Source organism: Molothrus aeneus, chromosome 19, assembly GCF_037042795.1.
Source record: "Molothrus aeneus isolate 106 chromosome 19, BPBGC_Maene_1.0, whole genome shotgun sequence".
In the NCBI taxonomy this organism is placed as follows: Eukaryota; Metazoa; Chordata; class Aves; order Passeriformes; family Icteridae; genus Molothrus; species Molothrus aeneus.
In genome coordinates, this window is record NC_089664.1 from 10,045,660 (window position 1) to 10,058,972 (window position 13,313).

The 13,313-nt window shown below is 46.1% G+C and overlaps 2 protein-coding genes across 3 annotated transcripts in view; both read left to right on the forward strand.

Moving 5' to 3' along the window:
- The window catches only part of RABGAP1 (RAB GTPase activating protein 1), a 60,848-nt gene that overhangs the window by 24,862 nt on the left and 22,673 nt on the right, over positions 1-13,313 (forward strand). The gene's annotated exons all lie outside the window — the stretch shown is intronic.
- On the forward strand, positions 3,914-6,005 carry GPR21 (G protein-coupled receptor 21). The gene is made up of 2 exons (XM_066562995.1): positions 3,914-3,988; positions 4,354-6,005. Exon 2 carries the CDS (start codon positions 4,722-4,724, stop codon positions 5,766-5,768), a length of 1,047 nt encoding a protein of 348 aa, XP_066419092.1. The 5' UTR covers positions 3,914-3,988; positions 4,354-4,721; the 3' UTR covers positions 5,769-6,005.

Here is a 13,313-nt window from a genome sequence, read left to right on the forward strand (position 1 = left end):
ACCTTCTGGCCTGTTTCAGGGATTTTTTTCCCCTTGTGCACAGAATGTTGGATGCAGCACCCCAGTATTTCTTCTGGTGGTTGCTTTTCTGGGCAGGCTCAGGTAATCTCTGATTTTTTTCTTGCCTTTGCAAATTAATTGCTGAAAGAACAGTTTTTTGTTCACTGTTGAGTAGTGGCTACTGAAGGATTGAAAAGGAAATGTCTCCTGTTGTGTTCTGCCATTCAGGAGAGCTGTGTCTATCTCTCTTCTTGAATATGACTTAAAAATAGCATTGAAATTGTGTTTCAAGGTGTGCTCTTTGTGTTCCAATCATCATGACAGCATATATTAATTATTTGCTCTGGTTTTCTTTGCCACACACTGGCTGGGGTTTGTTCTCTGTGCTTTTGTTACTGCGGGAAGGTTGAAGTTTCACCATCATGGTGCTTCCACAAATTACTTTTGAGAATTTGCACACCATCTGTGTGCAATAATAAAGCTTTTAGCAGCTCCAGATTGCCATGCTGGTGGTGGGGAGTGTGGATGAAAGCCAGCCCAGTGAATTAAGGTCATGTCCCTACTGGGGACAGAAAGCAAGCTCTAGGTGAAACGATCTAGACAATCCCTGGAAGAGGCATCTGGTCCTGGTAGCACTTTGGCAATCACAGTTAGGGCTGTTAATCTTCAGGCTTCCAGCCACTGAAAGGTAGGAGAAGACACGTGGTGTCACTCCAGGTGTTAACAGACACCTGCAGGAACAAGACTGCATGTTCTGGACAGGCATAGGTGGAGTTGAGTAGAAACCACGTAAAGCGAGCCAGACAGGCTAAAAAAGAGAAATAAACATGATACAAAGTGAAGGAGACAACAGCCACAATAAACACATTTTAGAAAGGATTAATACAATTACTGAATCTGTCAGTGGAGAAGTTCTTCATAATATCAACATTAAAAACTTGACATTTACAATATGGAGGAGAAATAAAAAGCTTTTGGATATAGGTCTGTGTGGGAGGAAGTAATGTTGAAAAGAAAAAGCCATGAACTGTTGTACCACATAAATACACTATATTAAGAAAATTACAACGTGAGAGGGACATCTTGTGGCACAAATAAAATAAAAAGTAATAGTCCAGTGTCAGGAGGAGTATCCTGGAATGTTACTCCGGGGTCACCATTTCTGGGAGAAATCCCAGGCCTGGTAGATTAATTTGTTCCAGTCTTTTTCTTATAGCAGAACTGCTACCCACTTTCTCATCTTCCCACCTTTTTGTATCCATGAGACGAGGATTATAGAACACAGACGTTCTACCAAATATACTTGTCTGTCTTGCTGCAAATGATGCTGGTTTTTAATGAAGAAATAGATGAAAATGTCACTACCGTTGTTTGACTGAATGTGTTGTCATCGGCGGCATACAATGTGACAGAACCTTAGCTGTGGGTGGCTAACGCTTATTTTCTACTTATATCACAATCATATTTCCATATGTTCCTATAAATTAAAAAGAATGCGTTGAAAATTCAGGAGGACAGAGGGCCATGACTGGGTACAATCAACTGAAATGGAACCTACCATGCATCTGTGCATCACACTGTACAATGACGTAGCCTTGTCAGTGTGTCTGAACCTTGAGATTCCTCGTTTGATTAGTTTTGATCACATGGTGATAAAAGTTTAATTATCTTTTACAAGCAGCAGTTTTCCCAGGAGCTGTCATTGTAACTTTGAATAATTTCTGGAGTACTTTTCATTGCCTTAGACGAGGTGGTGCTGTATGGTGTAGAGTGGGAGAAGTCTGTACACCACAACAGTATTTTCAGTCTCACGGAGCTCAGCCACCTCAGCCACACCTTTGGGTGTCTTTAGGAGAGGTTCTGGTGCTGGGCTGGTGGTGCACCCAACCAGAGAGCTGGGGAGCAGGCCCTGTAACCCAGTTACCTTCCAGCTGCAGTTTGCTTCACCTGCCGGGCTGGCTGCAGGTGCAGGGGCAGGAGGAGCTGGGGCTGTTGCTGGTTTGGGTGTTTTAAGCAAGCAGGAGTGAGCTGGCAAGAGCACTGAGTGGAGTCATTGCTCTCAGCTTCGGAGAAACAATAGAATGTCAGTTAAAGGAAAAAACAGACGTGGCTCTTCTACAGAAATACCTCTAAGGGCATTGAGCTTTTCATAAAAACCTGAACACTGGGGAGTTTTTGATTTCATGGTGCATTTTCTGTTTAGAAATTTCATCAACCAGATGTGGTTTTGGTTGGGCTCAGTATTTCCATTGCTACCTTGTTTTTATGTATCTGACATAGGAAGTTCAGTGTATCAATGTACATTTTCTTGGGGCTGTTTAGAATGTGTCTATTCGTGCCCAAGGATTCAGAAGTTCTATTTGAATCAATCGGTATGTAAATCATTCTCTGCTTTGGAAAGATAGGAGATCATTTCTCCAGCAGTAATTCAATCATAGCTTGTTTTTTTTTGTAAATCCACAATACCCTGGCCTAAATTTAATTCAAAGTTTATGTTTCCTAGCTACAGTTCTAGTACTTCAGTTGCCATGAGTAGAAACACCATAAATTTAAAAAAAATGGTGGACAATAGTAAAGAGATCTTTTTGGGGTTAAAGATAGGGCAGAATCCCCAAGTTTTTGTTTTCAGGCATTTGTATGAGACTAACTAAAAATCTGCCAAGTCATGCTGTTACCCAGCACAGATTTTTGGCCAACACAAGTGTATCATAAAATGCTTTTTGTACTTACTGATCAGCTGAAAACCTGAGAGTTGTGGCTCAATTGCTTTGACCTCTATTCCTTTGGCCACAATTAATTTCCCGTTAGGTATTCCGCAGAATGACCAACGTTTAGCTTAGGTTAACCAAACCCTTGGGTTTGTTGGTGTTGGTTGTCAGAGTGTGGACTTAAGCTTGTAAGGATGCCAATTGCACGCTTTGATGTCTGACTAAATTATTTTGATTGTCGAAGAACTTCACTCCAGTTTTTTACTGGTTTGGTCCATTCAAATACAAATTCCTGTAGCAAGGGCTTGCCCTAAGTGGTGGCACTGGAGCAGTCTGGTGTCATGGTCAGAGAATGAGCTCCCACATACCTGGGAACGTGTTTTCCAGCCTGTCAGTTGAAGCTCTTGATAAAGAATAAACAAGAGCTGTACCTTATTATGCTTCTCTGCCTTCAAAGAGGTTTTTCTGGTTAAATAGTGAGATGGTATTAACTTAGGGTGTGAATACGAGTTTAAATGCTGTGCTGTGAATCTCTCTCGTGTTTGCTGGCTGGAATGTCGCTGGGTTTTCTGCTTTGGTGTCCGATGTCAGGGACAGCGGTGCCTTTGCGTTCTGTGTGTGTCTCTCTGTATGGAGGGAGGTGCCTGCCTACCTGGAGCCTCGTCTGGATTAATGGTGGGACATCGTTGTCAGCTTTGCCCTTGCTTTCAGGTGTCTCCTGTGAGCAGCACACAGTGCACCTAGGAAAGGCACGTTTATTCCAGAATAGGTATTTGGCCAAAAGGGCTGGGATGGAAAAGCCTTTAAGTGACGACGAACCGCGTGAATTCAGGGCGGTGATGGACGGCTGGCGCTCGGCGTGCAGGGTGCGGGAGGAGGAGCGGGCTGCGCTGGGTGTGTGTCCCTGCGGCACCGGCGGCGCGGGGACGGCAGGGCCGGGACCCGCGTGCGCTGCCGGCCCGGCGGGGTCGCGCCGGGTGAGGCTCCCTCCGCCACCGGCCGCGCGTGGATCCGCCGAGCCGAGCGCCCCCGGAGCGCCAAGCCGCCTTCCCGGGGCTGCGGCCGGCGCTGCCCGGCTCCCTGCGCGCTGGGGCGGGCGGATGGGGGCCGGGGCTGCGGCCCCGCTCCCCGCCGGGTCCCCGCCGCGCCGCGCCCTCCCCCGCGCTCCCGCCGCCTCCCTCCCCTTCCTCCCGCCTCCCCGCCCCCGGCTCCGCATCGCCGCGGCCGGAGCGCACGCCGCCCGCCCGAGGATGCTCCGCGCTTTTGTTCCCCCGCCGCAGGTAGGGCCGGGGCGGCGGGGCCGGGCTGGCCCCGGGCCGGGCGGGGGGCGGCGGGGCGGCGGCGGGGCCGGGGCGGCGGCGGCGGGGCCGGGAGAGGCGGCGAACAAAAGCGCCGTGCAAAATGGAGCCAGCGGAGAAGGGCTGGACCCCCGCCCTCCCCGCCGCGCATCCCCCCGCCCGGCTGCCGGGGCTCCGGGGAGGCGGCATCGCCTCCGCTGCCGCCGGCGGGGCGTGGGGAGGGAGCGGGGCTGGAGCCGGGGCCGACGGGGAGCGCTGAGCAGGGCGTGGGGAAGGAGGGGAGCGGCGGAGGTGGCAGCGCGGGGGAGAGGCGGTTCTGTAAAACACTTTCCCCTTCTCTCTGTCAGCCTTTGGGAGGACTCTCGTCCTGACTCGGTGGAGGTTCCTCTCCCTCTTCCCCCAGCCCCTCATCCCTCCTCGGCGCGGCAGCCCACCCAGGAGGGCATCGGTATCAGCCCTCTCCGGTGCGCCGGGGAAGTTGCTGACATGCCTGCCGCTGGGTCCCGGTGCAGCGGGAGCGGCGGGGAGCCGGATTTAAAGGGGAATTGTGCTGCAGACAATGCACAGCAGCAGCATCTGGAGCAGCCCTGGGGACTGGAGCTCCGGTTTTGACATTGCTGCACACACAGCACCAGCCGCAATGACAGCAGCTGCCTGGAGTGGCTGCAGGCAGCAGGCAGGAGCATGAAGTAGAGAGATCACTGCAGTGCTCAAGATGAACTCCTCTTTGGTTGGCAACCAGAGTGGCCGGCCCTTCTGTCTCCTGGCCATTAGCTATTTGGAGACCATCAATTTTTGCCTCCTGGAAGTGGTTATTATTGTGTTCCTCATGGTGCTGATTATTTCGGGCAACATTATTGTGATATTTGTCTTTCACTGTGCACCTCTGCTGAACCACCACACCACCAGCTACTTCATCCAGACTATGGCGTATGCTGACCTCCTGGTGGGCGTGAGCTGTCTGGTGCCTTCTTTGTCTCTGCTGCACTATCCTATTGTTTTAAGTGAGTCCTTGGTTTGCCAAATCTTTGGTTATGTGGTATCAGTGCTGAAGAGCGTCTCCATGGCCTCCCTGGCCTGCATCAGCATCGACAGATACATCGCCATCACGAAGCCCCTGACCTACAACACGCTGGTTACCCCGTGGAGGCTGCGGATCTGCATCTTGACCATTTGGCTCTACTCCTGCCTGGTCTTCTTGCCCTCCTTTCACTGGGGAAAGCCTGGATATCACGGGGATGTGTTCCAGTGGTGCGCCAACTCCTGGAACACCGATCCCTATTTCACCCTCTTCATTGTGGTGATGCTCTACGCCCCGGCCGCTTTCATCGTCTGCTTCACCTACTTCAACATCTTCCGCATCTGCCAGCAGCACACCAAGGAGATCAACGAGCGGCGCGTGCGCTTCAGCTCGCAGGACGGGGAGGCTGGCGAGGCCCAGCCCTGCCCGGACAAGCGCTATGCCATGGTCCTCTTCCGCATCACCAGTGTCTTCTACATCCTCTGGTTGCCCTACATCATCTATTTCCTGCTGGAGAGCTCCAATGTCTACAGTAACCGCGTCGCGTCCTTCTTGACCACTTGGCTTGCCATTAGCAACAGTTTCTGCAACTGTGTCATTTACAGTCTCTCCAACAGTGTCTTTCAGAAGGGGCTGAAGCGTCTCTCGGGGGCCATCTGTGCCTCGTGTGCTAGACAGAGGGTAGCTAAGGACTCCTCTACCTCTAGGAGCAAAAGATCTTCCAATGGATGTCATGTCTAGGACGCCCGTCAGCTGGACTGGGAAGTGCAGGGACAATTGCGTTGATTGCAAAATAACTTAGATACGATTTTAAGATACCCAGATTTGCAAAAAGGTTTCTGAGAAATGCTGCTGACATAGAAGGATCAGGAGCACATAGCGTTGTGGTTTCACTTTAAAAAATGATTGCTGTGGAGGAGGCTGTGGAGTTTCACCTCCACATTCATTTTAAAGAATAAAGCTGTATCTTGACACTTACCTCTCCAGCTGGTGTGACTGAATGGAGTGGGTGTCTGAGAGCTTCGGCAAAATGTAGTCTTTCTTACAGCTTTACTGGGTTCTTTGGAGATTCGTGCTTCACATGTAAATGATAGATCTGAAGTGGAAATGTCACAGTCTATGGTATATTACAGGGATTTTTTTAATATATGCCAAAGTATATTGACACAATGTTCCAGCGTCAGAACAGAAGGGGCCAAACAATTTGTTTTTCAGTGCTACCTAGACAGGACTTGTAGAACAGGAGTGCACAGTGTGAACGTTTCAGTGTGAGCTCTGTTAATGAGCCGTGAGTGCAGCGATGTGGTCTGGGCAGTCTCACTCCTAGGGCTGATCTGGCTTCCGTGCCCCGTTTCCCTGGTAGGATGCGTGTTTGGATCTGAGTGCGGCATCTGCGTTTTCCTGTTTGTTGTGAAGTAAGAAGAAAAACTTGGATCAGACCAAATTTAGCGTTAAATAAAATGTGTTTTGATAAGCTAAGAGAAAATACGTGTTGCTTTATGATACCAGAGTTGTGGCAGCCACTCAAGGATGATGCCAACATGTGAAAATTGTTCTCAAACCAGTGGAGAAATGCCGCGGGTTTGTATGTGGAAATTTTCTCAAGAACAACTTTAAAAATAACATGTCCCCTTTTTTTTTTTTTTAATCTAAATTCTTCTGATATTTTGCATACTGGAACTTAAGGGGAAAGGAAAGAAAACAATTGTCTTCTAAACAGCTAAGGGAACTATGTTGTAAATTTAACTGTAGTATTTGAGTTATTCATAAGTGCACAGAGCTAAATCAGAGACATTTTTCTTTAGCCTTCATGGGATTAAAGATGGTTCAAATATAGCAGGAGCTAAATCCTGCTGGCAAAAGCATATCTAACTGGTCAGACAAAGGCAATATCTGAGCAACCATATCTCACTGACCACAGCTTGTTCAAGCTAGCCTAGATTAAATGTTTTGAGCACTGTCATGCTGTTAAGGTCTAATGGCCCTCAAATTGTTGAATTTTTCCTAAAGAATATCCTGGTCTTTTTTACTATGCCATTTTGGAAATGAAAGTGAACCAAGTATTGCTGTAGTGGTGGATTGCAGTGTCACCCTGTGACACTGTCTCTCCTGCTCTGAGAGGAAGCTGTGCCCCCAACCATCTGCCCTCTGTGCCCCTCCTTGTGCTTCCTGTCACTGCCTCGGGCTGCTGAGTAGGGAATTCCCTGAGCTCCTCTGGTACAGCTGGTGTGCTCTTAGTCACAGTGGGAATGAAAAAAAGATAGGGAAAATAATGTGATATTTTTAGAATTGGGGTAATTCTCTTGGCCAAAGGGAAGGCTTTGTTTTTGTTAAATCGTTTCAAGTCTGTGTTGTTCTAGATCAAGATCGTATTTTTAATACTCTGCCCTGTCCCTCCTGCGAACTCCCCCCTCCTCTCTGCTGTGCTGTGAGCCCTGGCCTCTCCTCTCTCTGCCCTGCCCTGGAGGTTACCAGCTTGTCTCTGCCCCATCACATGCCACAATTGCTACAGCCCAGCCCTGCTGCCCATCCACATTTGCTCCAGTGCAGTCTCCTGGGGCTGTCTGTGAGGAAATGGGGAAGGAGAGAGAGAGCAGCAGGATGAAGCATTCCTGGCATGGCACGTATTTGTCAGCACTCGCTGCTGGTACACTTGAGTTCCTCTCCTGGATGTGAGTGTACCTGTTCAGGGGAGGATGGGGCAGAGCCCCCTGCTACTGCTGCCTCCTTCTGTTGGAGGGCCCTGAGGCAAAGCATTTAAGTGGCATCTTGATCAGCTTCCAGCTATTTCATCCATAGTCAGTCCAAAGCTCTCAAGATAAACATCCTCTTCAGTTCATCTGAAATTTTAAGAGCACAGGTTGTCTAAGCCCTGCTGCCTTCACGCCACCGTTTCTTGCGGTCTGAAGCGAGGAGCAGAGGGGCTTGTCTGGCTCCTTGCAGACACACCTGGGGGTTGCTGGGCAGAGCCCTGCAATGGGAATTTTGGTTAGACACAGGCAGCCATGGTGGGGAGCACAGGCCTGCAGTGACTCACTTGGGAAAGAAGTGGGATAATAAGCTCCTGCACATCCTGGCTGATTGTCTCGAGTGCTCTGTGGGTGTGATGGCAAAGGGGGGCTTTGGGGAACAATTCAAGGGCTTTAGTCACTAATATCAAAGTGTGTGTGTGTGGTATTTTTGGAACAGCCTCTCAGGTAAACTCCCTGTAGCCTTTCTCTGACTCTTCACCTTATCTAACATTTCCAAGTCTTTGAAATGATGCAGTGTATCACTGAAATAGCATTTGATTGAACTTAATAGAAGAGAAGAATCTGCTGGGGCCTAAAACCCTAGAAATGGCAGTTTCAGGTTTAAGGGGAAGCTGCAAAGCAAAGATTGTTGCTTTCAGGGTATTTATGGCTAAATAGAGGGTTTAAATAGGAGCATTGTGTGCTAGTTTGTGAAAATTTTGGAAGTTTTTGAAACTAGTAAGGGGTCTAAATCATGGCATAGAGATTTAACTGGAGCTGAAGCAGTTGCTCCTTCAGCCCTGAGCCTGGAATTGCACTTGGAGCACGGTGGCTGATCCAGATGCAGATGCATTCTTGCAGCTGTTGCTGCTTTGCAGCAAAGGTTCAGTTCTAACATTCCTGACAGCCAGGCTGTTTTCAGTTGCCTTACTCATCTCCAAGTCTTCCTCAGCTCAGACATTTCCTGTAAGAGGTGAAAATCAGAATCTGGAAGTCTCCAAGAGATAAGGATGGAGAGGAGTTGCAGCCAATTGATGCATTCAAGTTTCATCCACTGTACAGACACTTTTAGTGTTGCCTCATTAGCTTGGTTTTAGTGTCAAATGTTTCTCTTTTTGTCTCTGTTAATTTATTGATATTTTAAAAATTTAAATTACATTTTTTCCCTCTTAATTTAACGTTGATGTAGTATGTGTAGTATGTGTTTAGGTGTTTTAAATATTTATAGCATTTGGGTCTGTTGTCTTCAGTGAAATTGCAGGGGGTGAATTCTGTTCACTGTGCCAATGGTGGGAAAAATAATTTTGGCAAACATGACTTTGTTTCTCAGCAGTGCATTGAACACCTTTTGTCATGCACCCAGCACAGGCACAGGGGTCCTTGCTAGGAATGGTCAGGCAGCAGATTTTCCAGCTGGATCATTTTCATCCTCCACATCTGAAATGAATCCGCTTCTGGCTCTGTTTGTGTCTGGGTGCTTTGGAAATCAGTGGTGAGAGCATTGCACAGATAAATGCCACACTGAGGAGAGGACAGAAATCAAATTGCATCTTCATAAAAATGGGGCTGTGATATGATTAAATGAACTAATTTTGAAGTTCTATCTCAGACTATAAATTTATTTTTTATTAGAGTTATCTGCCTCGCTTTCAAATTAAGCTGCTGGAAGTTTCAATTTGCAAGATGCAATTCAGTGGCTTTTTTTAGTGCCATGGGAAGGATTTCTATACTCACAGCTTCTCAGAAGATGGTAATTTGCTTCATGTAGAAGTCCTTTTTTATTTTTATTTTTTTAAAGATTACTGGAAGTTTAGGTTGTGATTATGTTGTCATTTTCCAAATATACTGGGAAAATAGCTGTGAAATATTATTTTTTATTATCTCAATCAAGCGATAGTATTTTTAAACTCAGCAGAAATCTTCTGTGTCAAACAAAAGTTTTACTATTATCTAGTGTTAATTTTTTTATTAAATGTTACCAGTTTCTACAGTCTTTATTTGTTGTTGGGGTGTTTGTTTTTAGGCTTTTTATCACTCAGAAATGTGTTTCTGCTACTTGGAATTCTGACATGGCTCAGTGTCAGAGTGCCAAGGGGCAGTTTTGGATATTTGTCACAAGTCTTTGACAGGAAGAAGGGGGTACAAAGTACTGAGGCACAGAGAATTGCAGGAGACAGAGAATTCCCAATGGCATTGTTCCTCCCTCTCATATAAACACTTTATATGTGAGAACCCTAAATTTCAGTTTGTCTCTTCTGAAAAAAGACATTTCCAAGGCCTGATATGAGATGGAAACATTCATTGTGCAAATTCAACATGGAGATTTTTTGCTATTTATCATGGTGTTCCCAAGTGCTGTGATTATCAAGGCAGTAACTCCATGAGTCAGGAAGTCTGAAATTTCAGTCTGATCTTGCTTCACATCAGGGTCTGAAGTTGACAGAACTTCTAAGTCAGGTTGGTGCTTTAAAAAATATTTCTTAGGAACCAGTATGTGAGCACAGGAATCTGCCTTCAGACTGTACAAAAAAAAAAGACCCTTCTAAAAATTTTCTAATTCATCTGTTTTAGATAATTTAATAAGAGAAGGTGGAGGGTTTGGAAGGCTTTTTTTTTGTTGTTTTAGCCCATGTTTGGTTCTGAGTTTTTGACGCACCTGCTGAAACTTTTGCCTGACTTGGCCCTTATTTTATTGTTTGGTTTAGAAGAGTTTCTTCTCCCCTTCCATGACTTTGCAGAATACAGCACATCCTTCCTGTGGTGTCATTCAAGATAAAACTCAGATTTTAATCCAGGTTTATCCAAATGTTATCTTTAGTATTCCCTATACAGTGAGTGCTGTTGTGTGCATGGGGCTGTGGTCAGGCCAGAGCTGGGGAGGCTGCAGCTGGTCAGGTTTTACAGATGTCTCCATCAAAGCAAACAGCCCCTCTTTTGGGGTGGTGGGAGAATGTCCCATTTTCACTGCAGAGAAATGTGTTCTGCTTCTGAGCTGATGTAAATGTGTTCTCCTGCCTTCTGAGCTGATGTCTTACTTCCAGTTGGTATTTCCATTATTGTCTGTGCTTTGTAGAGGTTCTGCTTCGAAAGATGTTTCTGCACATAAGCAAAGACATTTAATACTGAAGTTATGGTTTTGGAAGGGGATAGGTCTTCAGAAGTAAAATTTAGTAAGTGTAGGACCAGGTGCTGTTGTGTTCAGAGAAAGAAACTGAAAGTCTGAAAGTTGTGGTCGATGGGAACAAAGAGAGGAAACCTGCTGGAGATGGGTCAGAACAATGGAGTATTTAACGCGAGTCATTTTCTTTACAATGCACACTTTTAAATATGGAGTTCAACCTTCTTGCTTTGGCTTTGCTGCTCCCTGGAGGCAGCTCCTCTGAGCCTGAGGTTCCCCACACCCAGCCCAAAGGGATTCCCTGCAGACCTGGGGTGATGATCAGCCCCTCTTTTGAGTTCAGGTCACGTCAGTCCCTGTCACTGTTGTCTGTCTGAGGTGTTTCAGCCACAGGGAGTTAATCTGATGGCATAGACTTTGTTTGGTCAGCTTTTCCGTTTTCTAGACATTGTTTCTGGACAGGAGAGCCCAGGAGGCAGCAGGTCCCTGTGGGACAGACCTGTTGGTGGGTTGGTAACCAGTGGCTTTATTGTCTGAGAGGTTGTAGGAAGTGCTGAGTGGATGCACATGGCATTAGATGATGTTTAGAGTAGGGGTTCACAGAGACACCCATGTTTAGAAGGAGAGGACTGGGGAAGGCTCCACCTGCCTGCGTGCGAGGCCTGAGCTGCAGCCCAGGGGGCTGGGACAGAGCAGTCCTGACTCTCTGTTCTGACTTCCATTTATGAATTTGTAAGATGAGGATAGCAATTTTGTAATTCAAAGCTTTGGCTTCTTTCTGATGGTCATCACTGGAGATCCTTCCATGAAAAGGTGAAATAAATTCAAGTGGCTCCTCATAAAGATGAACTCAAATCTTGCTGTGCATATGCGAGTCATTCTCAGTGTTACACAGACCACTGAACCAAGCAATCAAATGCTTAATAAACCAAGTCATTACTTTTATGGTAAATTGAAAAAAGTTCTTCTGGGATTTCAACTGTAAATGAATCCTTGAAAATCAATAATTAGATTAGTAAAGGATGACGTTTTAATATGCTGGCAGGAATATAGAGGGATTTGTCAGGGGAAGCAAAACCAGACTTTGCACTAAAGTGGCTTAAGTATATTTATAGTGCTAGTGATTCTGTGTGTGTGTGGGATCTTTGGACTATTTTAATATAATGTAAGGCTTTGAGCTTTAGCGAACTCAAGTTGCTCGTTTTATGAAGTTACATTAGTACCACACTGTGAAGTATTTTTAAATATTAGCATTACTGAGTATGAAAAGTATTTCATAAAAACATTTTTTAAAACATTTTCTGTAGATGCTGTCGAATGAATTGATGTTTAGTGTACAAAGAAATAAAACCTGAGGGCTGTAAGGTACCTGTATGTTTCTGATCACCTCGGTTTTTGAGGGGTTAGGTATTTCTTGAGGTTAAATTGTCATTAAAACCTACTAAAAATACTGGTGCAGTTAATCCTTTCAGAGAACAGAAAGCAGCATTACCTCCAGCCACGCTTTTGAACTGTCTGGAAGGATTTGCAATTGTTGTATTGTCTTGACAGACTCATGTCTTTAGAAATGCTGTACAGCACAGTCTTTTGCAAGTTCCTATGCTGATACATTTCTCTCCATATGTAACCTTTGAAATCTAGTTTCTATTGTAATTCTAGCATGTAAACACTAGATTCAATTTTGTATTCCTCTAATGAATGCAACAGGATGGAAACACGTTTGCAATTGCTAATGATGAGCTTTTTTACTGTTCTTAATACTCGTGGGTATGTCTTTTCTTCAGGGATTTCAGAATTGTATTCGTACCTTTTTAAATTGTTTTTTCACATGCTGTTTACAATTAAACCACGAGCATGGGAGGCTGTGCGTGCATGTGCTTTTAGGTTGCTTTGCTGAATGAAATGCAGTGGAGTGATCTTACTTTAAAGCCTCTCTGTTGTCCAGAGAGGTTGTGGCTGTCCCTGGATCCCTGGAAGTGCCCAGGGCCAGTCTGGACGGGGCTTGGAGCAACCTGGGAGAGTGGAAGGTGTCCCTGCCATGGCAGGGGTGGCACTGGATGGGCTTTAAGGTCCATTCCAACCCAAACCATTCCATGGCTCTGTGATGCTCGTTTTTCCTCGTGTCCCGCCTGTCTGCTTGCACCTTTCACAGTACCTGGTACAGCAGAAGCCACCAGCGGGGTTTTTCTGGTGTCCTGTGGAGAGCTGACGTTGTCAGAGGTTGTTTTAAGGAGTTTTGTTTGGGAGACAATCCAGCTCCTTACACAAGCAGTGTTCCAACTGATAGTTTTTTCCTGAATGTCAGTGAAAAGGCCAAGAGTAGATGAAATCACAGGTGAGAATGTGTATGTGTGTGTTTGTAAGAACTTTGTGCACCTTTTAATGCTGGAAATAGTTTTGTATTAAAATATGAGAAAGAGCTGTGAGTGTGGAGCC